Source organism: Miniopterus schreibersii (genome assembly GCF_964146895.1).
Source record: "Miniopterus schreibersii genome assembly, chromosome: 11".
NCBI classification, from domain to species: Eukaryota; Metazoa; Chordata; class Mammalia; order Chiroptera; family Miniopteridae; genus Miniopterus; species Miniopterus schreibersii.
This window is the reverse complement of record NC_138111.1, coordinates 64,807,366-64,831,857: the sequence shown is the minus strand read 5'-3', so window position 1 is coordinate 64,831,857 and position 24,492 is coordinate 64,807,366. Positions and strand designations below refer to the sequence as shown.

The window sequence follows — 24,492 nt, the reverse complement described above, 5'->3', positions numbered from 1 at the left end:
ATTAAATATGATGTTAACTGTATGTTTTTAATAAATGTCCTTTATCAAGTTGAGGAAATTCTCAATTCCTAGTTTTCTTAGGGGTTTTTATCATGAATGGGGGTAAATTTCCTTCTTTCTGCTTTTTTGGGTTTCATTTCGCTCTTCTTTTTCTACTTTCTTGAGATGGAAACTCAATTATTGATGAGATTTTTTCTGTTTTCTTTTTTATTGAATTTTTTTGGGTGACATTGGTTAATAAAATTATATAGGTTTCAAGTGTACAATTCTATAATACATCTTCTGTCCTGTTTTCTAATATGAGGATTTTGTGGTATAAATTTCCATTTGGGTAGTGTTTTAGCGGCAGCCCACAAATTTTGATGTATTTTCATTCCATTTTGTTTAATGTATTTTTAAATTTCTCTTGACACTTCCTCCCTGAAGGATTATTTAGAAATGTGTTGTTTACTTTCCAAGTATTTGGAGATTTTTCTATAACTGTTACTTATTTTTAGTTTGATTTCACTGTGATTGGCGAATACACTTTATTTCAGTTCTATTAAACTTGGTTTTTTAATTGCTCAGGATATTGCCTATCTTGGTACATATTGTATAGATTTTTGAAAAGCACATGTATTCTGCTGTTATTGGGTGGAATTTTCTATAAATGTCTATGAGAGCATGTTGGTTGCTGGTTTCGCTATGTTGTGTATCCTTATTTCTGTCTAGTTCTATCAGAAATGGATTTATTTATTTCTCTTTTTAGTTGCCTTGGTTTTTGCTTATATATTTTGAAGCTCTGTTGTTGGTATATACATATTTAGTATTGGTATGTCATTTTGGTAGATTGTTCCTTTAATCATTATGTACTGTCTTTTGTCTACCTTAATATTCTTTGCTGTGCAGTCTCCTGTCTGATATTAATATAGCTCTTCGGCTTTTTAAAAAAATGTTTGCATGGTCTATCACTTCCTGTTCTATTACTTTTAACTTCCCTACATCTTTACTTTTGAAGTGAGTTTCTCGCAGACAGTATATAGTTGGATTATGTTTTTAAATTCATCTGATTGTTTGTCTTTTAAAAGGTACATTAGATCATTTACATTTGGTGTAATTATTGATACATTAGGGCTTAAGTTTGCTTTTGTTAATTTTCTTCTGTTCTTTCTTCTTTTTTTCTTTCTTGTGGGTTACCTGAAAATTTTTTAGAGTTTTAATCTGCCAGTAGTCTTTTAGGGTGTTTCTGATTGGCTTTATTGGTTTCTGTAGGAGTCACATTTTATATAAATTATCACAGGCTGCTAGTGTTGACATTTTATTAGTTTGGGTGATGTAAACTTCCTTTTACCTTCCCATATATATAATATAACCTTGTTAAATATCTTCTCCCCACACATTAAACTATATCAGGCAGTTATACTTTTGCTTCCGCCATCAGTTTAGAAAACCTAAGTAGTCTCCCCTCATCCCTGGTTTTGCTTTCCATGGTTTGTTACCCATGGTGGAATTTTCATAGGGTTTGCACTTACCTGTAGATCACTTTGGGTAGTATGGACATTTTAACAATATTGGTTCGTCTAATCCATGAGCACAGGATATCTTTCCATTTATTTGTATTCTCTTCGTCTTTTAAATTAACGTCTTGTAGTTTTCAACATATGAGTCTTTTACTTTATTGGTTAAGTTTATTCTTAGATACTTTAATCTTTTTGATGTAATTTTAAATGGGATTGTTTTCTTAATTTCTCTGATGGTTCATTATTACTGTATAGAAACACAGTAGAATTTTGTGTATTTTTGTTTTACCCTACAACTTTCCTGAGTTTATTAGTTCTGTTAAAAGAGACAGCAGGTACACAATGGAGTCACTTATGCTTAGCTCCACATGAAACTGAGAGTTAATACCTAAACCACAGTTTCAGCCTCTCACAGGAATGGAATCTTAAACCAGTCAATCTGGAATTATGTAGTCAGCATTAGTGAAGTAATCTGACAGACGCTTGCTGTCCCCTAAAGGAAGGTGACCTTGCCACAACCAATTTGCTTTTTGTTGGTATGACCGACTTGGTCTGCTCCTTTCTACCTATGAAAGGATTTCATTTTGTACAACTCCTCAGACCTCCTTTCTATTTGCTAGATGGGATACTGATTATGAATAACTGAATAATGCTAATAAAATATTTAAAATTTACTCAGTTGATTTTGTTTTTAATAATTCTAACAGTTTTCTTGATGGAGTCTTTAGGATTTTCTATATATTATGTCACATCATCTGAAAATAGTGACAGTTTTACTTCTTTCCAATTTTGGGTGCCTTTTCTTTCTTTGTCTTGCTTACTTGCCCTGGCTAAGACATCCAATACTATGTTGAATAAAAGTGGTGAGATGGGTATCCTTGGTTTTTTCCTGATTTTAGAGGAAAAGCTTTTAGCTTTTCACCATTGGGTATAATGTTAGCTGTTGGCTTGTCGTATTTGGCCTTTATTGCATGGTGTGTGTTTTTAATTTAATTTTTAAAGTTATAGTTGACCTTCAATATTATTTTATATTCGGTTCAGGTGTACAGCATGGTGGTTAGACATTTATATAATTTTTCCCTCAGATAAATCTAGTACCCACATGGCACCATACTTGGTCATTACAATATTATTGACAATACTACAACATATTCCCTATGTTGTACTTTGCATCCCTGTGACTATTTTATAACTACCAATTTGTACTTCTTAATTTCTTTACCTTTTCCACCCAACCCCCTATAATCTCCCTCCCATCTGGTAACCATCAGTTTGTTCTCTAGGAGTCTGTTTTGTTTATTTATTTTGTTCTTTAGATTCCACATATAAGGGAAATCATATGGTATTTGGCCTTTATTATGTTGAAGTATGTTCCCTGTATACCGTTTGTTGGAAGTTTTGATCGTGAACGGATGTTGAATTTTGTCAAGTGCTTTTTCTGTATCTATTGAGATGATTAAATGATACTACCTTTTGTTTCGTTAATGTGGTGTATCATTGGTTCCATCCTAGCCGGTAGATGATCCTGTACTTAATAGGAAATCCAACCATAACCCTCAACAATTATATATAAAAGGGGGAGTTAGAGGGAGATTACTTTAAATATCTTAAGACTCCAAGAAAATATTTTAAGAAACAATGAGGCTTTCTTAAAATTACCAACTATCATCAAAACAGTAAACAATAATCTTTTGATTTTCTGGAAATATAGCACTAACAGGAATAGTTAAATATAGCATTATCTTCTCTTATTGTAGATACATCTTCTTGGCAGGACTGCTGGCAGCTCTAGAGTAACAATGTAACAGGTCTGGGATGTTCCATTTCTAACATCCAAGGAAATATTCTCTTTTTGTAAACTTGATTCAAGTACCCTTCAGTGAAACATTCAGTGCCAGGCCAGAAAGATCGGGTATTTGGGCTCAGATAAGGTAGCCCTGTTCACAAAAGGAGGATCTTTTACTAATATATCAGAATGTAGGAAGTGGGTCATGAGCAGCCATAGACAGTATCTTTACAAATGACAATTTAGCATATGAAGATACTTAAAATCAGGAAAGGGGTAAGTTAATCAAATGGTATATTGAGCATTGACTATTAATCTAGAACAAAATAAAGTAGATTCTAATTTCAAAATACATCAAGGGAGGCATTGGATATACAGAGACCTTTACTTTGTATACAGTATATGATGGTGGATGTTTTGCTATGTCAGTATGACAATTGATTCAGGGCAGCTGGCGATCAGGGTAGTGAAGTCTTCATCAACAACTTGATTCCAGTCAGTTTTGTCAGAGAATAGTCTCTTAACATGGGCATCTAGATAAACAATCCAGATACTGTGCTCAACAGCTGTGACTTTCCCCACAGTTCACAGAACCAAAGAGGGGTGCTTTTGTCATTCTGTAGTGTTATATCTGACATGTCAAATAGGCACAGAAAAAGCCCGAGTAAATAAAAACATACCAAGTTTTATCAAAGGGAATACTGACTAGAGTTGAGAACACATCAAGTTTTGGGTCTGTATAATGGCAGAGTTGAATAGTCAGAATCTGAGTGATTTCAACTAGTCAAACCATCAGTAAAACAAGGCCTACTTAAACTCTATGAATTTAGGGCCCTACTGAGCCAGCAGCTTTGCTCCAGGCAGCAGTGGCGATAAATTTCCTCTCTAAAGGATAGCTACTATTTCATGTATGGCTGATACTACTGGGACTAGGACAGCTGTATTCCTGAATACACAATGTGCCTTTCACTCGAGGGTTGTTAAGTCCTTTCCATCTTGTTACTAAGTCTAAGATGACACACTCCAAAATCAAGTCAGAGGCCTCTGAGAGCCAGGTGTCCAGTGTAAAAAAGCTCAAGACTATGCTAACAGGTGCCTACAAAAGGGGTAAAACTGGTAGCTTTGTCAGGGCATCAAGTCAAACCACCCTTCCCCCTCACTGCCAAGGGGTCCTCCTTTTGCTAAAAGTCAGAATCAACAAAATCAGTCAGAGACTTGAAGCCCAAAGTGGTCATTAAGGGCTGTGGGACCTCAAAGGTATCTTCTTTACCTCCTACTGGGAGAATTCTCTCTGACTTATGGGAAGGGAGAGGACAACATATAATACTAATTTCTTTTCTAAAATTAAAAAAAAAAAGTTTTTATTATTGATTTTAGAGAGAGGGGAAGGGAGATGGAGAGAAACATCGATATATGAGAGGATAACATCAATCAACTGCCTCCTGCATGCCCCCTACTGGGGATCAAGCCCCCAACCTGGGCATGCGCCCAACCATGAATCAAACCGGCAACCTCTCAGTGCATGGGATGATGCCCAACCGAGCCACACTGGCCAGGGCAACATTAATTTCTACTATACTTCCAGATGCAGAAGTAACCACAGTTCATTGCACTGGTACAAATGGCCCCATTTATTGATAAGGTTACATTAATTTCCCTTCCCTACTGTAAGTCCTGCCCTAACAACATTAAATCTAGGTCCCCCCTACCTCCATGGGAACTGGCAAGATGCTGACTTGGGTATCTGTATCCTATAGGACCATAAAAACGTGAGTTCTTCCCCTCTCTTGAAGTTCCCTAGAGTATGTGAAGTGTGCCAAAGGCCTTGAGTCCCCTTTGCAAACAGGAAAACTTCTGTCCCCTTAAAGCAGCTGAGGCTGAGATATATGAAAGTGCCAGGAGGTGTGGATGGATAGCGGCTTCATGACATGAAACAAGCCATGTTTACTTTAGTTGCATGATAGCTGCTCACCATTCATCCAATTAAAAAATAATCTTCCAACTTTTTTTGTTCATCCAAAGCCTAGTACCAGGTGGTATGATCTACTTACTTCATTATATTGAAAGGATGTCTTATGTATGAATTCTCTGATGATCTTTGAGGGACTCTTTCACATATCAACTCTCCAGTAAGGTTTGTACCCTCTGGCTGATGTAAGCTTAGCTTACACAAGTAGTATTCTGCCTCTCCAGAGTTGGGATGGTTAAATTATGTGCAGAAACATACCCAAACATATAAGAACCCAATAGAATACAAGTTTAAGTCTTGCTCACAAAATGTTCAAATGAAAAGTTGTGGAAGAGAATTTTGTTCCACATATTTCAGGCACCCTGGCTTTTATCTTGTGCTGTGCCATGTTAAACCATGGTACCTAAGGTTGGGCTGGAATTTATCTCCATTCTACCCTTACAGCAGCCTGGTAATTTGTTGGGGAAGTCTTTTGTCAGAACTGGATGTCATACAACATAAGGATCCACATTCCACTAGCCATTCACAAAATCCCACTTACATAAAAGGGAGGCTGGAAAATTTAGATTAGTTATGTGCCTAGAGGAAAAATGAAATTACTATTGAACAGATTATCCTGTGTGATGTGTGAGAGTTCTAATAGGGCATGACTTTACTCAAAAGGGCTTTCTCCACAGTTGCTTGAAAAAAACAGAAGCCTGTGTGAATTCTCTGACATACTCTCAGGGTTACCTTTTGGACAAAATTCATCCTACACTCATATTTATATGGTCTTTCTCCTGTGTGAATTTTCTAATGTCAAATGGGTTGATCTTTTAGCCAGAAGGATTTTCCAGTTACTATATCAATAGGGTCTTCTCCCTCTCGGAATTCCTTGGCATACATTTAGGGTTGACTTCTTATACAATTTTCCATATTCATTACATTTGTAAGATTTCTCCCCACTGTGAGTTCTCTGATGTATTCTGAGGTTTGATTTCTGGCCAAAAGTTTTCCCACATTTATTACACTGAAAGGGTTTCTCCCCTGTATGAATTCTCTGATGATCACTAAGTATTGCCTTCCGGACAAAATTTTTCCCACATTCATTACATTTAAATGGTTTCTCCCCAGTGTGAATTCTTTGATGAACTCTGAGGGTTGATGTCCGGGCAAAAGTTTTCCCACACTCGTTACATTTAAAAGGTTTCTCTCCTGTGTGTGTTTTCTGATGTTGAATGAGATGGTCTTTTCGCCAGAAGGATTTTTCACATTCATTACACTGGTAAGTTTTCTCACCACCGTGAGTTCTCTGATGCATTCTGAGGTTTGATTTCTGGCCAAAAGTTTTCCCACATTCATTACACTGAAATGATTTCTCCCCTGTGTGAATTCTATGATGGTCTCTGAGGGTTGACTTTTGAACAAAAGTTTTCCCACACTCACTACATTCATAGGGCTTCTCTCCTGTGTGAATTCTCTGATGTCCCCTGAGGGTTGATTTCTGGACAAATGTTTTTCCACATTCATTACACTTATAGGGTTTCTCTGCTGTGTGAATTCTCTGATGTGTACTGAGATGAGACTTCTGGGAGAAAGCTTTCCCACACTCATTACATTCAAATGGTTTTTCTCCTGTGTGGGTTCTCTGATGTTGAATGAGATGTCCTTTTTGACAGAAGGATTTCCCACATACATTACATTTATAGGGTTTTACCTCAGAGCAAGTTCTCTGGTGTACTTTATGGACTGATGTCTGGTAGGATTTTCTATTTTCATGATATTCAAAGGATTTATCCCCAGTTTGTGTTTTGTCATTACATACCAATGCATTCTCTTCTGTGGCAATTCTCTGAGGCTGAGTGGGATTCCTGTGCAAATTATTCCCAATGGCATTACATTCATAGTGTTTCACAGCCATGTTAAATTTATTGTATTCCTTGACAGTTGACTTCTCACAGAAGGATTTCCCACACTGCTTAGGATGAGAGTGTTTCTCTTCTGTCCCAGTTCTTTTCTGGTCAAAGAGATTCATCTTATCACAGTTTTGCCTAAATCCACCATCTTTATAGGACATTTTTCCTGTGTGAGTACTCTCATCTGTGACACAGGCAGCCTCATCATAGAATTTTTCAGTTTCATTATATTCAAAACCTTGCTCCAAAGTTTGACACTTTTGATGCTCAGGAAGATATTCCTTATAACTGAGAGCTTTCCCATTTTTATTATAGTCATAAAATTTCTCTACAGTATGAGTTCTCGCAGAGTTAATTTTGAAAGGCAAATTTTCACAGATATTACAGCAACTTGTTTTTTTTGTTGAATGGGTTCTATTAATGATAAATTGAGAAATATTTTGCAAATTCACTCCCCATGGGTCATATTTACAGGACATTTTTGTTGAAGAAACAGGAGCTATATGCACATGAAATGGTTTCCTCCAAACGTCCTTGTCCTTGCTAGTCAAAGGCTTATTACTGATCAGTGTTACATGCTGCAAGTGTCTGTCTTTGATTTTCTTGTTCTTCTTGATCAGGTGATCATCTCTGTAATGCTCTAAAACTGGGAAAAATTGAAAACATCTGAATCTTACATTTTTTGTGAGTGGGGCTTATATACATACACCTTATGTTGCATTTCAATTTTTGGTTTCTCAAGATTGAATAATTTGCATGCATGCACATGTGTATGTATATATATGTATATTCACTCCCTTTAAAAAATATTGATCTAGTGAAAATGAGAGAGGAAAATGGTAATAAATACATATCTATATTTGGATTATGATGGGCTTTTCCTACCTAGATGGAAAAGGGAAAGATGAGGAAAATAGAAATTATACCTTTATTTAAGTGGTTATTTTAGGGAGCAGGAAAACCAGGTAATGGGATGAATATAACAAGGACTATAAAGTTGAGTAGAGTAATAAGAAAAATGAGAAGATAATGAGCACTGGTGGGCTAGACCCAATAGGGAACGGTTTAACCCACATTATAGCTGTGAGTCTGTATAGTAATACAAACAAGTGTAAAACTGATGAAAGGAAAATCCATTCTTGCAACCAAGTTAGATTCACCTTTGATTTATTCTATCAAAATTGAACAATTAGTGACCCTGATCACTTACCTCATCCTAAATTTCCACGTTTCAATTTTATATGAATGATGCAGTTTTAAATGGGGTATCATGGAAAGTCTTACTGCGAAGATGACACTTAAGAAAGGTCTAGCCATGCCTGGATGGTGTGGCTCAGTGGTTGAGCACTGACCCATGAACCCTGATTCAATTCTTGGTCAGGGCAATTGCCGGGTTTCAAGCTCAATCCTGAGTAGCAGGCATGCAGGAGGCAGCCAATCAATGATTCTCTCTCATCACTGATGTTTCTATCTCCCTCTCCCTTTCTCTCTCTGAAATCAATAAAAAGAAAAAAAAAAGGTATAACTGGGCAGGCGTGGCTCAGAGGTGCAGCACTGACTCATGAGCCTAGAGGTCATAGTTCGTTTGATTCCCCGTCAGAGCACATGCCCAGGTTACGGGTTCCGTCCCCAGTGTGGGGCATGCAGGAGGCAGCCAATCTATGATTCTCTTTCATTGTTGACATTTCTCTCTCTCTCCCTCTCCCCCTTCCTCTCTCTGGAAAAAACCCCAAAACATATACAAAACAAAACCTCTAAATTCTTTATGTATTCTGGATGCTAGTTGTTTATGTGTTATATGACTTGCAAATATCATCTACTTTTGGCTCATTTCTTAACTCTCTGTTAATCATAATTTATATCTGCATCAAATTTATATGTACAACATAAATGTATACAGTGAACACTCATGGAATTAGAAACCACGTCAGAAAATAGAACACAAACTGCTCTGCAAAAATCCCTATTTGACCCTCTTAATATTTAATAATTTCCTGTATTTTCTTTATAGTTTTAGCACCAATATGTGACTTCCTAAAAAATGTAACTGGATTTTGCCTTTTTCTAACACATAATTACACATACATACTTATATTTTTTGGTTTCTTTCACTTAATAGTATCTTTTTAATCAGTGCATAAGACTTTATGTAGCTTTATTTTTTAAAAATATGTTTTTACTGATTTTAGAGAGAGGGAGAGAGAGAAACATCAATGATGAGAGTCATTGATCGGCTGTCTCTAAGCCCACAAGCTGGGCATGTTCCCTGACCGGGAATCAAATCTCGATCTCCTGGTTCATGGGTGGATGCTCAACCACTGAGCCATTCTGCCCGGGCTCTCCCTTAGGAATACAATTATTTATTTTACTGCTGATGAGCCCAATTTTTGACAAAAACAGTACTGCCATAAGTATTCTTTTATTCATTCTAGAGAATACAATCATGCCTTTCTGTAGGGTATACAGTTAGGAAAGGGACTGCTTAGTGACAAGGTATGTAAAACTTCAACTTGATTGATAACATCCTCCTAATTCCACAGTGGTTTTACCAGTTTACATTTTCAGTCAGTGAATGAGGATCTTTAATATTGCACATCCTCATCAGGACCTCACCACATATTGTACATCTCTCTTATATATTTTTTGCACTCTGAGAAAAGTAGTAAGGTTGAGTACATTTTCAAACATTTAGTTGGGCATTTCAAAGTTCTTATTTAAAGTCTTTAGCCTGTTTTTCAATTGAGTTGCTACCTTTCCCTATACTGACCTGCAAAAGTTCTTACATTTTCAGGATGCTTATCCTTCTCAGTTTACTTGTACTGTATACATATTCTGCTACTCTGGCTTGTCTTTTCATCCTTTTAATGGTATCTTTTATGAACAAAGTTCTCAATTTTCATTTAGTTAAATTTGTTAATCATTTCCTTTTGATTGGTGCTTTTTGTGCCTTTGTGCCTTTTAAGAAAAGTCTTGAAATACAAAGGTGTTCATGCTAAATTGACCTTCTAGAGTCTAACTAGCCCCACAGTGCTTTCTGCTAGTGCTCAGTAACTCACCTTGGTGGTTCTGGTTTGAGAATTCTTCCTCTAAGAACCAAGGCTCTTCTCCTTGCTCCAACTTGAAGATGACCTCTGGTTTGAAAATGCAGTTCCCTATAAACAGGGCACAATGGAGCGCTTAGGCTGGATGATAAGCTCTTTAGTATCCAAAAGTGGAAAAAGATACAGCTTCAGGAAGAGCAACCTGAAGGTTCTCATTTGAATTTATCATTGGGAGTTGACAGCACATTCCTCAACAGGGCTTAGTTATACTACTGAATTAAAACCCCCAATAACATTAAAATCTAAGTAAAGTATCCATTTGTACTAGTGCAGAAAAAAGCAGTGCCTTCTACAGTGTTATAAACCTAAGTTATGCTTATATGCTCACCCACGGAGACTAGGTTGTTGTAGTTCTCCAGCATCACGTGTCTGTACAGGCTCCTTTGAATAGGACCCATCTGCTGCCACTCCTCCTGGGTGAGCTCCACAGTCACATCTTTGAATGACACTGATGCCTGCAACAGTACATTTCTGTTCAATTTGAAGGGTTCAGAATGAGGTGAAATAGAAAAATACATATGAAACCATGTTTACTGTAAGGAGCTTAAAACAATAAATGAAAATAAGTGAAAGTGTTAACTTAATTTGTATATAATTTTGAGTTATATACAAGTACAATCAATAAGCACATTAGTAAAGCTTTTGTTGCTTGAATTTTTTAAGCAAAAAAAATAAAAAAATTTCCTACAATTTTATCTCACACCCCAATATACAACCCAAGCCATACATACTCTAGGCTAGGGATCAGCACATTATGACCTGTGGCCAAATCCAGCTTTCCACTTTTTCAATCAAGTTTTATTGGGACTCAGTCACTGCTCCCCCTCCCCCCCGGCCTTTAGTATTGTCTGTAGTTGCTTTTGTGCTGAAACAGCACAGCCTAGGAGTTCCATAAGCGACCTTATAACTATCAAAGGAAAACATGTACTCTGACCCATTACAGAACAAATCGCCAACTTCTGGACTAACCAATCCAATTAAAGGACTGATGGCATAAAGCAACAAAGGAAACACCATTTATAGAGAGGAATATATGTAGATTGGCAGTAAGAAGATGGAAAAAGATACATAAGTAATCACTAACCAAAGGAAAGCTGATTTCATATTTCCATGGAAAGCAGACTCGAAGAAGGAATGATAAAACATAATGGATAACAACAGCATGATAAAATGGCCCTTTAACAAAGATGTAACATAAGAGACCCCAGAAACAGACCCACGCCATTATGGTCAGTTAATATTTGACAAAGGAGGCAAGAGTATCCAATGGAGTAAAGACAGTCTCTTCAATAAGTAGTCCCGAGAAAATTGGACAGATACGTGCAAAAAAATGAAATAAGACCAACTTTCACCATACACAAAAATAAACTCAAAATGGATAAAAGACTTAAATGTAAGTCACGAAACCATAAAAACCCTGAAAGAAAACATAGGCAGTAAAGTCACAGACATCCCATGTAGTGAAATTTCCACGGATACATCTCCTAGGGCAAGAGAAACAATAGAAAAAATAAACACATGGGACTACATCAAACTAAAAAGCTTCTGCACAGCAAAAGAAAACAGCCTCAAAATACAAAGGAACCCCACAGTCTGGGAAAACATATTTGCTAAGGATATATCTGATAAGGGGCTAATTTCCAAAGTGTACAAAGAACTCGTAGTACTCAGCAAGAGGAAGACAAACAACCCAATTAAGAAATGGGCAAAGGACCTGAATAGACACTTCTCCAAAGAGGACATACAGATGGCCAAGAGACACATGAGAAAATGCTCAACGTCGCCAATTATCAGAGAGATGCAAATTAAAACCACAATGAGGTATCACTTCACACCTGTCAGAATGGCTGCCTTCAGCAAATCAACAAACGACATGTGCTGGCAAGGGTGTGGAGACAGGAACCCTAGTACACTGCTGGTGGGAATGCAGACTGGTGCAGTCACTATGGAAAACAGTATGGAGGTTCCTCAAAAAATTAAAAATGGAGCTGCCTTTTGACCCAGTGATTCCACTCCTAGGAATATATCCTAAGAATCCCGAGACACTAATCAGAAAGGATATATGCACCCCTATGTTCATAGCAGCACAGTTTACAATAGCTAAGATCTGGAAACAGCCCAAGTGCCCATCAGGAGATGAGTGGATAAAAAAGCTGTGGGACATTTACACCATGGAATACTACGCAGCTGTAAAGAATAATAATCTTGTACCCTTGGGGACAGTATGGATGGACCTGAAAAATATTATGCCAAGTGAAATAAGCCAGGAAGAGAAGGACAAACATCACATAATCTGGCTTATATGTGGAATCTAAAGAACTTCATAAACTGATGAACAGAATAGATTCAATGATATGGAAGCATAGATGAGACTGATGAATGTCAGAGGGATAGAGGAGGGCGGGTGGGTGGAGGGGGAGAGAGTAACCAAAGAACTTATATGTATATATGCACAACCCAAGGACACCGACAATGGTGGGGACAGGGACTGGGGAGGGGGAGGGGACGGGGTGGAATGGGCCATTGGGGAGAAAAAGGGACATCTGTAATATTTTAAACAAAAATAAAATTTAAAAAAAAAGTAACATAAATTGGTAGGCACATGAAAATGTAGCTTCGAAGTACTGTATTATTCAGAGATTCTATATTTGCAAATTCACCCAGTCACCACAATTTACTTGTAAACTCAAAATCAATACTCATCATTTTGTGGTCATTTGCATTCACAGAATGATAAAAAATTTAGTGCCCAATACATGGTTTCCCAGCTGAGGTTGAATAAAGTAATGCCTTGTCTGCATGTCCCAGCTGTCATACTGTAAACAAGTGTCTTTTTTCCAGTCTATTTGGCACATTTTTTGCATTTTTCTGTTTTTTCTTGTGATTTCACTTTTTAAAACAGCCTTCCTATGTAATGCAGAAGTACTGTCTAAGGCTCCTGAGTGCAAGAAGGTTGTGTTCTGCCTTGTGGAGAAAAGAGGGGGGTTAGATAGGCTTTGTACAAGTATTAATTATGGTGCTGTTGGCTGTTAGATCATGAAACAACAATAATATCAAATAAGGTGTTTTAAAACAAGAACACATATAAAACGAGGTTCTGGACTGATTGGTTGTCCTGGTTGTCCAAAATATTGTGACCAGAGGCTTACAGGAACCTAGCCCTGTATTTCCCCCCAGCAAGGATTCAGTATTTGCTTATTCAATGTTCATGGTAACTTAGAATATAACTGCCAAGAATAATGAGAATTAACTGAATATAAATAAAAGTTAACTGAAATTAGATAGATAGATCCACAGTTACAGTGATTTTAACAGAACTCTCTCAGTAACTCACAGGACAACCCACAGAATGGGAGGAAATAATCATGAATTATATACAGAACCCCAGACTTACAATGGTTTGACCTACAATTTTTTGACTTTATAATGGTGTCGAAGCAATATATAATAAATTACATGAACTATTCAACACTTTATTATAAGATAGGTTTTGTTTTAGATCATTTTGCCCAACTGAAGGCTAATGTAAATGTTCTGAGCATGTTTAAGGTAGGCTAAGCTAAGCTATGACATTTTGTAGGTTAGGTCTGTTAAATGCAGTTTTTACTTATATTTTCAACTCAATGATGTGTTTATCAGGACATAACCATCGAGGAGTATCTGAATCTAAGAAACGTCTGGTAGCCAGAGTATATAAAGAACTCTTACAACTGAACAACAAAATGACAACCTAATTTAAAAAAGGGCAAAAGACCTGAATAGACTTTTCTCCAAAGAAGATCCATGAATGGCCAGTAAGCACGTGAAAAGATGCTCAATGTTATTGTCAGGGAAATGCAAATTGAAACCAAAAACTCAAATGAGCTACAACTTCACACTCTAAGATGGTCATAATTAAAAAACAAAAAGTTAGCCTTGGCCAGGTAGCTCAGTTGGTTGGAGCATCACCCCATACACCAAAAGGTTGCAGGTATGATTCCCCTTCAGGGCATAGACCTTGGCTGTGGGTTTGATCCCCAGCTGGGGCCCATACAGGAGGCAACTGATCGATGTTTCTCTCTCACATTAATGCTTCCCTCTCTCTCTTTCCCTTCCTCTTTCTCTAAAAGTCAATACACGTCCTTGGGTGGCGATTATAAAAGGGTTAAACAACAAGTGGTGGTAACACTGTGGAGAAACTGGAACCCTCACGCACTGCCTGGGGAATGCAGAATGGGGCAGTGGTTGCGGTAAATAGTTTGGCAGTTCCTGAATAAGATACATGCAGTGTTACCATGTAACTCAGCAATTCCACTCCTAGGTTTATTCCCCAAAGAAATGAAAAAAAAATAAAATAGATGTTCACACACTTGTATCCATATATCACCTATCATCCATCTATCTATCATCTATCTATCTATCATCTATCTATCTATCTATCTATCTATCTATCTATCTATCTATCTATCTATCAATCATCTATCTATCTATCATCATCTATCATCTATCATCATCTATCTACCTATCATCTATCATCATCTATCATCATCTATCTACCATCTATCTACCATCTATCTATCATCTATCTATCTATCATCATCTATCATCTATTTATTAAATGTTAATAGTAGCACAATTCGTAACAGCCAAGGTAGAGACACCCTATGAACAGCAGTTGATGAATGGATAAACAAAATGTGGCATTCCATATAATGAAACCTTGAAAACATTATACTAAGTGAAAGAAACAGTAGCAAAGACCACAGATTACACAATTTCATTTATTTGAAATGTCCAGACTAGGCAAATCTATAGAGACAAAACGTAGATTAGTGGTTGCTTAGGGTGGGGGTGTGTTGGGATGGAGTATTTTTGAGGTGGTGAAGATGTTTTAATATTGACTGTGGTGATAACTGTACAATAGTGAATATACTAAAAACCATTGACTACTTTAAATATGTGACTTGTAAGGTATGTGATTTTTATCTCCATAAAGTTGTTTTTAAAAAGGACACCAGAAAAATAGGCATTTTCAGATATTTTATGTCTATTACAGAAACTGAATTCATAATAAAAAACCAGCCACGAAGAAACTCCAAGGCCAACTTGCTTTAATGGTATATTTTCCAAACATTTAAAGAAGAGGCCGGCTGGGCGTGGCTCAGCGGTAGAGCATTGGCATAGGATCCAGGAAATCAGGGTTCAATTCCCGGTCAGGGCACATGCCCTGGTTGTGGGCTCAATCCCAGCAGGGGCGATGCAGAAGGCAGCCAATCAATGACTCTATCATCATTGATGTTTCTATCTCTCTCTCTCTCCCTCTTCCTTCCTCTCTCTGAAATCAATAAAGATATATATATATAAAATTAAAGAAGAAATAAGAGCAATCTTAAACTTGTCCATAAAACGGAAAATGGAGAACCAGTTTATGAGAGTGTAATATCGATGCCAAAACAAAGTGATGGTTAGCATTTTTTAGAAATAAACTATTTTTCAATTAAGATACGTACAATTTTTTTGACAATGCTATTGCATACTTTATATAGTTTAGTGTAAACAACTTTTATATCCAAGGAAACCAAAAAATTCATGTGATTCACTTTACTGTGTGTGATATTTGCTTTACTGCAGTGGTCTAGAGCTGAACCCGCAGTATTTCCAAGATATACCTGTATTAAAAAATACATTGCATTTTAATAAACCAACAATAAACAATGAACCCAGCAGGATTTTCTGTGGAAACTGACAATATTTCTATGAAAAGGCAAAGGACCAAAATTTAGCGAATAAATTTTTTGAAGAATTAACTTTAAGGCCTATACTATCATATTTCATGACGTACTGTAATGCAACAGTAATTATGACAGTGAAGTACTAGCAAAGGGATAAATTGGGTCAAAGGAACAGAATACAGTTTAGCTGTACATACACACACACACATACACGGTCACTTGCAATTCAGTGGACAGAGGATGGTCTTTTAAACAAACATTACCATACCTACTTGATATCCATATAGAAATATGAACCTTGACACCTTATATCATACAATAAAGCAATTCCAGGTGACCAAGCTTAAATAATCAAGAATCTACTAACAGCACAGACTATCTTCAGGATCTAGGAGTAGGGAAAAAAACTTGCAACCATGACACACAGAGGACTACCTTTCAAGAAAACACTGGCACTGATCTTTGAGGACTGGCACTTCCTGATTTCAAAACTTAACTATAAAGCAACAAAATCAAGAGAATCTACTTCTGGGTATATAGCCACAAGAATTAAAGGCAGGGTCTCGAATATATTTGTATACGTATGTCCATAGCAGTATTTTTCACAGTAATCAAAAGGTGGAAGCACCCTGGTAGGTGTGCTCAGTGGTTAGAGCGCTGGCCCACGCACCAAAGGGCCGTGGGCTTGATTTCTGGTCAGGGCACATACCTGGTTGCAGGTTCGATCCCTGGCCCCTGTTGGGGTGCATGCGGGAGGCGACCAGTAAATGCGCCTCTCTCACATTGATATTTCTCCCCCCCCCCCTCCCTTTCACTTTCTCTAAAAAAACAAAACAAAACAAAATGGAAAAAAATGTCCTCGGGTGAGGGCTAGCAACAACAACATGGTAGAAGCAGCCTAGGTGTCCATCGCCAGGCGAACAGATGAGTAAAACGGGGTGAAGACACACAGTAGAATGTTGTTTAGTCTTAACACGGAAGTATATTCTGACGCATGCTACAACATGGATGAACTCTGAGAACTTGACGTTAGTGAAAAAGCCAGTCACAAAAAGAAAAATCACTGTATGATTCCACGTATATGAGCAGTGAAATTCATAGACAGAAAGTGATTGTCAGGGGCTGAAGGGAGGCAGGAATGGGGAGTTGCTATTTAATGGGTCTAGATCTTTAGTTTTGCAAGATGAAAACAGTTCTGGAGATTGAGTGCACAACAATATGAATGTACTTAATACTACTGAGCTGTATACTTAAAAAATGGCTAAGATGGTAACTTTTATGTTATCTATCTTTACCACAATTAAAAACAAAATGGAAAAAAGAAAAAGAAAGTAAAGAGCCAGGTGTCCTAGCTGCGCAGGCTGCCATAACCCAATGCCAGGCTGAGTGGCTTAACCAACAGAGATTATTTCCTCACAGTTCTAGAGGCTGGAAGTCCACGATCGGGGTATGAGCATGGCCCATTCCAGGGAGGCTTTCTTCCTGGCTCAGATGGCCACCTTCTCACTGTGTCCTTATGTGGCCTTTGCCTCCGTGCCTTATGACCTCATGTAACCTTAATTACCTCCTAAAAGCTCCACTTCCAAACACAGTAACATTAAGGGTTAGGGCTCTAGCATATGAACTTTGTAGGGGAGACACACAATTCAGCCCATAGCACCCGGTGAACACAATGAGGACGTGGTTCTCAGGGTCAGTCCAGAGGAGACAATAGGAAGGAATATGAGGCCGAGCCAGGCACAAGCTAAATGAGGTTTGGTTTTGCTTGAGAATAAAGTTACATACTGAATTTGTAAATTTCATATTTCCACTAGATTGTGAACCCTGTTAGGGAAAAAAACTATCTGTGTTGTTTAAGCTGCAACTAAAGCAGATGTCAATTCCCTGGAACATCCTGGCTGTTCAATAAATAAGTGTTAAAAAAGCCAGAGCAGCAATAAAGTAAAAAGGAGAAATAGGACGGGGCGATGCCTCCAAAGCCTGAGCTGGTCATCTTGAGAAGTTGGGAATTTTACTGTAGAGGGGTGAGGAGCCACTGAGGTGATTTACAGGCAGAAGAGACATTATTTCATGAGCATTTAGATGAACAACCCACGTGAAATGTGCTTGAGGAGGTGAGGATAGAGGTGGGCAGATTAGTGGAGAAGCTATTCCAACAGTTCAGTTGAGAGACCATAAGATAGCAGTAGGGGAAATAAAGTAGAGAAATGCATTTAAATGCATTAGGTTGAATCATACAAAACTGCTATTATTTTTGACTGACCCCAGTAGGAAAAGGAGCAGAACATGGTAACTGATCAGATGCGGCAGGACTTGAGAGAGAGAGAGAGAGAGCGCGTGCGCGCGCAAGGAGAACCCAGGATAGATGCACCCCGCTTTTGTGGTGTGGGTGTCTGGCTGAATAGGGAAAGTTGAGGAGGACTAGTTCAGGAAGGGCTGCAAATGTTGGCTTTTACTCTGAATCAGCTGAGCTGCAGCCACCTACAGAGAGATGCTGAATCAACTGTGTCCAGTGTGGTAGCCACTAGCCACATGTGACTATTTGAAACTTAAAAATTCAGTTCCTTAGTCAAATAAGCTGCATTTCAAGGGTTCAACAGCACATGTGGTTAGTGGCACCACTCTGGACAGGGCAGATATAGCTCATTTCTATCATCACAAAGAGCGCTATTGGTCAGGGTGGGCTGCAGAGCCACATTTGGGAGAAGTAGCTCATACACCATTGTTAAAACCAGAGAAGGGATGGAATGAGTCAAGAAAAGTAGCCAGAAGAGTAGTGAGAAGGAATGGAAACTTGTGGATGAGGCACATGAAAGCACAAGAGAAGGACAGTGACTCCACGAAAGAAATGAGAGGCAGGACAGTGGCAGAGGAGGGCGTCACAGACACACGAGTTCTACCAGAAGGGTGGGGTGGACACATGCCTAGTAAGGAAAGGACTGGGCAGGACCCACTGGATTTGACTGTAGTTAGGTCCCTGGAGCCTGCAGGTCATAGGTGTATGAGAGACATCGAGGCCTCACGCAGCGGACTGAGGTGTGAATGGAAAGTGTGGCGACATTTGCCAGAGAACAGAACTTTAAACTCTCCTGGATAACTTGTTCATGACAAGTACCTGAGAGAAATGTTTATGGAGAGATATTTTAAGGACATGAATGTATAGATCACTCAGGCTGACCTCCAGCTGGCCTAAGTGTCATTCCTGAATTCAACAGGATGATCAGGAAAGTATCTACTTCAACTTCTGTTTTAGTTACCTGAGCAACTGTATGAACAACAGCCCTGCTTTGGAAACGTAGCCTCTACTTCCACTGAGGAAAAAGTGGAAACCTCCTCCTGCATATATTTCAGGGTTGTTATTAGAAAGTTCTGCACTATGATCACTGACATGAAGACCAACAAAGACATTTCTTCCTGACTTGGAGGATTTTAGGTGCCATGAGGAATGCTTGACTTAAGCTTGTCATCAATATACATCTATAAGCTAACATTGTTGGCCTCACTCTGACACTCCTATTGGAAGAATTAGGAAGAGATTTACAGCCGTGCTTTGGAAAATCTGTACCATGAGGACCTGCATCTGCCTACATGCCAGCTCTGCCATGCTGTTCATGTGCTTTTCTCTACCTTCCTTCAATTACGCCGATACATTTATAGTTCTATTTGTCCACATGCACGTACGGTTCCTTAACCACTAACAAAATCCATTATAAAAAAGGTGTTAATCAGCAACTCACCTGAGGCTTGTTCATCTTCTGCTGCTCTTGGGAGAGTGAAGAGAACTGTGAAGGATACGCTGGGGGTGAGGAGAGAGTTGCGGAGTCATGAGAGGTCTGGTGAGCTGCTGCATTCACTTGCCCAAGACCTTATTGCGCCAGCGGGGGGAAAGGCCTCCCTATGAAATGTTCCACCGGCCCTTGAGAAGGGGCAGGACGCAGCCGGCAGAGACAGCATGCCCTGAATATGTACATCTCTGATATGATCACACGGATGTAACCCTGCCATTTTTCATTGGGTGATCGTAAATTATCTTACTATTGATTTTTAAAAAGTATGTCTCCTCTAATTAACAACAAATCAAAACAGGATTAATATCACTATTCTATTTAATATTATTAATTATATTAATATTATTATTCACACCTTGAGTTAGAAAATCAACAGAAAACTGAAAAGAATGATAAGATGCTTACTGATTAAAAATTTTAAAATATTTTGTTCCAATTTGTTGCAATTTCTCAAAAACACTTTCCCCCTGCCCCAGCTAAGTTTCCTTTTCTATTCTCCACCTGATGGCTAAAATTCTTGAGTCAAATTTACTTCAGATTCTCCTGAATCTGTTCTTTTTCTTTTAATTAAAAAAAAATTTATTGAACTTATTGGGGTGACATTAGTTAATAAAATTATATAGGTTTCAGGACTGTAATTCTATAAATACATCATCTGTGTACTATATTGAGTGTTTACCACCCAAGTCAAGTCTCCTTCTATCACCATTTATCTCCCTTTCCCCGTCTTCTACCTCCCCACAGCCTCTAAAAGTCTTATTAAAAAGACTTCTGATAAGACACTTCTAGTCACTTACCTGTGACAGAATGAGTAGCACTGTGCTTTGCTCCCAGTTCTGTCCTGGTTTCAAGAGTTAGAAACAGAAATCCCTTCCTGTACTATCACTTTGTGATTCCATCTGTTCAGGATAAAGGAAGCTTCAGCATACCTCTAGATGCCACATGTGAAGGACATGATGTGAGAATGGCTCAGAGCCTGGAAAGAGGGAAGAAAATGAAGGGCTACTTCAGAAGAACTACTACAGAACTTCCTTGGCTCTGGCTGTGGCTTTTCCTGTAAAGCCTGACAGTCACCCATCCCTCTCAATCCCAGCTTCCCACCTTCTGTGAGCTGGTCCACGGTTTCCACTTCACACAGCCTGTGAGTGTGGCAACATCACCAAGTCTGGCTCTCTCTGGTCAAGGTGATGAAGAACTGCTTCTGGTGAAGTGAATCAGGACCCGCTTCTTTCTGAGCTCTCTTGCATCTGTTCCAAAGCTCTGGTGAAGGTGGTCCCTATCGATGGGCTGTTCTTCCAGGCAGGACTCCTGTCCCTAGGGCTCCCTCCTTCTTGCCACACAAGAGCCACTTTGTTCCAGAGATGCTGAGCCTTAGGCTAGGAAACAAATTCATTTTAGTTGAATCTTTCATTGAGAGAAGTGTTTCTCCATTTCAACATTGTTGACATTTTGGGCTGGATAAATCTTTATCACGGGGTGTTACCCTATGCATTGTAGGACATTTAGCAGGATTTCTGGCTCCTACCCACCAGGTGCTAGAGGCAATCCTCCTCCCAGTTGAGACAACCAAAAACATCTCTAGACATTTCAAAAGTTCTCTGGGGAGCAAAATCACCCTAGTTGCGAACCACTAGTGTATATGATAAAGTTAAACCTGAGTCTCTTGGAATTCATTAGAACTGTTCTATCCATTACTATAGCCACATCCTACTACTGAGCATCTGAAATGTGACTAGTGCCACGTTGAAATAATAACATTTTGCACATGTTAAGATAAATGCAATACAGTCAGTCCTCATTTAACATCATCGATAGGTTCTTGGAAATGGCAGCTTTAAGTGAAATGGTGTATCACAACTAATTTGATCACAGGCTAATTGATATAAACAAGAGTTAAGCTCCTATGGCATATTTCTGGTCATAAAAACATCACCAAACTTCTAAATAAAGACCCAAAACACTCCCAATACTAAACACTGAAATTAATGTGAGTTATATATGTATTTAAGACAGATTAATGAAAACAAGTAAGACAATGATTTTTCTAACCTGCTTATTCAGGTTTAGGGTGTCCAGAGCCTCCCCAGCAGCTCAGGATGCAAGGCAGGACCCCACCCTTCCATTGCAGGCCACACTCACTCAGACTGGACAGTGTAAACACATCAGTTAAAATCACATGCACACTTTGGGGTGTGGGAAGAAACGGAAGTCCCTGGAGAAACCCAGGCACATGGGGAGATGTGCAAACTCTAGGCAGTGGCACAGCCGGGAACCCACTTTCCTGCCTCCATCGTTGTTACAGGACGCTGTTGAATTAAATATCGTTATTCAGTGGCCTGCTGTATGTTCTTAAAATTAATTGCACATGTTTCTTTTTAGTTTTTAATGTGGCTACTAGAACATTTAAAATGACATGTGAGGCTCACCTGACCTTTCTATCGGGCAGCACTGCCTAGACTGTCCTTCTGAAGGTAGACACTGCCGGGACAGAGCAGAGGGTGTCAGGAGCCTTCCCAGAGGCGCTGGAGACACGCCAGAAATCCCAGAACACGTGCACTTGTCACAGAGGGATTCGGTCGGCAGGGACTTTACCACCACAAGTCACGGCTGGTGGGTGGAAGCTGCAACGCTGGGTTCCCGTAGGCCGGGCGGAGGACCAGTGAGTTTGGGAGTGAAGCACATCTGAATTTGCATCCCGCCTTCCTCACCTTTGTGACCTTGGGTCTGTACGTTTTTTCCTCCTCTGAGCCCATTTTCTTATTTTTTAGTGATGTGGTTATACCTATAAATAGGGTGGTCGTGAGAATTAAATGAAATACTAAATGGAAAGAACGAAGCTGTCTTCCAAATATGGGAGCCAACGTGTAATGCTGACCTATTAACAAGTACTTATTAGCGCTCATTAATTAGCACTTGGTTAAACAAGTGCTTTCCAAGTTCTGATTTCTCTCTCTGCACCGCGTCGCAAAGCAGTTTTCACTACCACGGTTTCCCGCGGCCAAGGGGCAGAGGCGGCGCTGCCCGCTCCTCCGGCCCAGGCTCGGCCCCGCGCAGACCCGGTGGCGGTCAGGTTAGGAAGCGCCGTCCCCCCGCCGCGGCAGGGCTCTCCCCGGCCCGCCCGCCGGACCGGGACTCGGGGCCCCGCCGCCCCCGCCCCCTTTCCCGGGTCCGCCGCTCCCCATTCCTGCCCCGCCCCGCCCGGGGGACCGGGACTCGGGGCCCCGCCGCCCCGCCCCCTTTCCCGGGCCCGCCGCTCCCCATCCCCGCCCCGCCCCGCCCGCGGGACCGGGACTCAGCCCCCCGCGCCGTGGGCACTCGAGGCCCCGCCGCCCCGCCCCCTTTCCCGGGACGACGCGCAGGCCCGGCTCCGGGACAGGCGGGGGCAGCCTGCTCTCGAGGTCAGATCGTAACTTCGTGTTTCCTCCCCGCGGCGCCAGCCCAGCCGGGGCGCTGCCCCCGAAGTTCTCACCTGACCCGCGCACCCTCGGCACCGCGGGGCGGGCGGGCGGGCGGACGGCGCGGGCGGGGCGGCGCAGGCCGCCGTTCCCAGGGTGCAGCGCGAGCCCCCGCGCGGCTCGGGACTGCGTTTCCCATGAGCGCGCGCGCTGCGCGAGGGCGTCCGAGCCGGCTCGCGCCCGCGACCAAGATTTACCCCGAGGCCTTAGCGTCCGCACGGTGGGAGCGCAGCGAGGCAAACCCCGGAAGCGTTCCACGGACGAGAGACGTTAGAAGTCCCTATGGCCCAAAGTAAATTCTCGCGGGTTACCGGGCCTGCGTTCTTAGCCCGGGAGCGGTCCGGGGTAGTTACTAGGCAGGCGTCAGGCAGCCTGGATGACGGGTGCGCGGCGCCCAGAGGACGGGCGTCGGGACGTCTGGTGACGGGCGGTCTGGAGAATGGACGGCAAGTGGACCTCTGCCGGAGACGTCCAGGGGGTCGGGGTGCGGGGCCTTGTGGGGTACTCAGAGGATTGTCTGGGGTCCAGATGCATATCCAGGCACTGACACAGGTGGGGAAGTTCAAATCAGTTTAAATTCCCAGGTTGGTTAGAACAAAAACGGAGTGTTTTCTCGTGCGTCAAACTTCATCATCATAATAATGTTAGCAGCTTGGTTAAAGTGACAGCATTTTTATATTCTCCGTCTTCACTCTTTGCCCAGTTTCATTGACCTAGTAGTCTGTTCTTTCACCCATGCCACGTCGCCTTATTCCGGAGCTTTAGGGCAAGTCTTGAAGTTGGATAACGGCAGTCTTCTGACTTTGTTTTTATCTTTCAATTCTGCCTCTATATAAACTTTGGAATCAGTTTCTTTATATCCACAAAATAACTTATTGGGATTTGATTGGAATCACATTGAATTTATGGATCAAATTGGGAAGAACTGATATGTTTGCAATATTGAGCCTTCCTAACCATAAGCATCGAATACCCTTCATCTGTTTATTATTTCATCTCTTTCTTCAGGGCTTTGTAGTTTTCTTGACATAGGTTTTGTGTATATTTTGTTAGATTTATATTTAAGTTTTTCATTTTCTTGGGGTGCTAATGTAAATAGTATTGTGTCCTTACTTTCAAATTTCACTTGTTCATTGCCAGTATATAGAAAAACAATCAGCGTTCATATATTAACCTTATATCCTGCAACGTTGCTATAACTGCTTATTAGTTCCAGGAGTATTTTTTGTAGATTCTTTCAGATGTTTTACATAGACAATCATGACATTTGTGAACAAAGATGGTTTTA

General features: G+C 40.1%; 1 protein-coding gene across 7 annotated transcripts; it reads right to left on the bottom strand.

Annotated features, from left to right (window-relative positions):
- Window positions 1-4,901: 4,901 nt before the first annotated feature.
- Window positions 4,902-23,607, bottom strand: ZNF510 (zinc finger protein 510). Of its 7 annotated transcripts, none has more exons than XM_081152052.1 (9): window positions 23,219-23,282; window positions 22,176-22,531; window positions 21,799-22,055; window positions 20,851-21,125; window positions 20,547-20,725; window positions 19,699-19,757; window positions 10,579-10,705; window positions 10,206-10,301; window positions 4,902-7,795 (listed from the first exon to the last, which is right to left on the bottom strand). In XM_081152052.1, the coding sequence occupies exons 6-9, from the start codon at window positions 19,711-19,713 to the stop codon at window positions 6,099-6,101; spliced, it is 1,935 nt and encodes a 644-aa protein (XP_081008178.1). In that variant the 5' UTR covers window positions 19,714-19,757; window positions 20,547-20,725; window positions 20,851-21,125; window positions 21,799-22,055; window positions 22,176-22,531; window positions 23,219-23,282; the 3' UTR covers window positions 4,902-6,098. The 7 variants fall into 7 exon arrangements, with proteins under 7 accessions (XP_081008178.1, XP_081008179.1, XP_081008177.1 ...); XM_081152053.1 differs by having other exon boundaries at window positions 22,181-22,531; XM_081152051.1 differs by lacking the exon at window positions 21,799-22,055 and having other exon boundaries at window positions 23,219-23,607.
- Window positions 23,608-24,492: the final 885 nt, after the last annotated feature.

Bases quoted from the DNA above. Each gene is read 5' to 3' on its own strand.
- ZNF510 (XM_081152051.1), bottom strand. The intron at 10,302-10,578 runs GTGAGCATATAA...CCCTGTTTATAG, and splicing joins CAACAACCTAGTCTCCGTGG to GGAACTGCATTTTCAAACCA. The intron at 7,796-10,205 runs GTGAGTTACTGA...AATTTTTCCCAG, and splicing joins CTCAAACCAGAACCACCAAG to TTTTAGAGCATTACAGAGAT.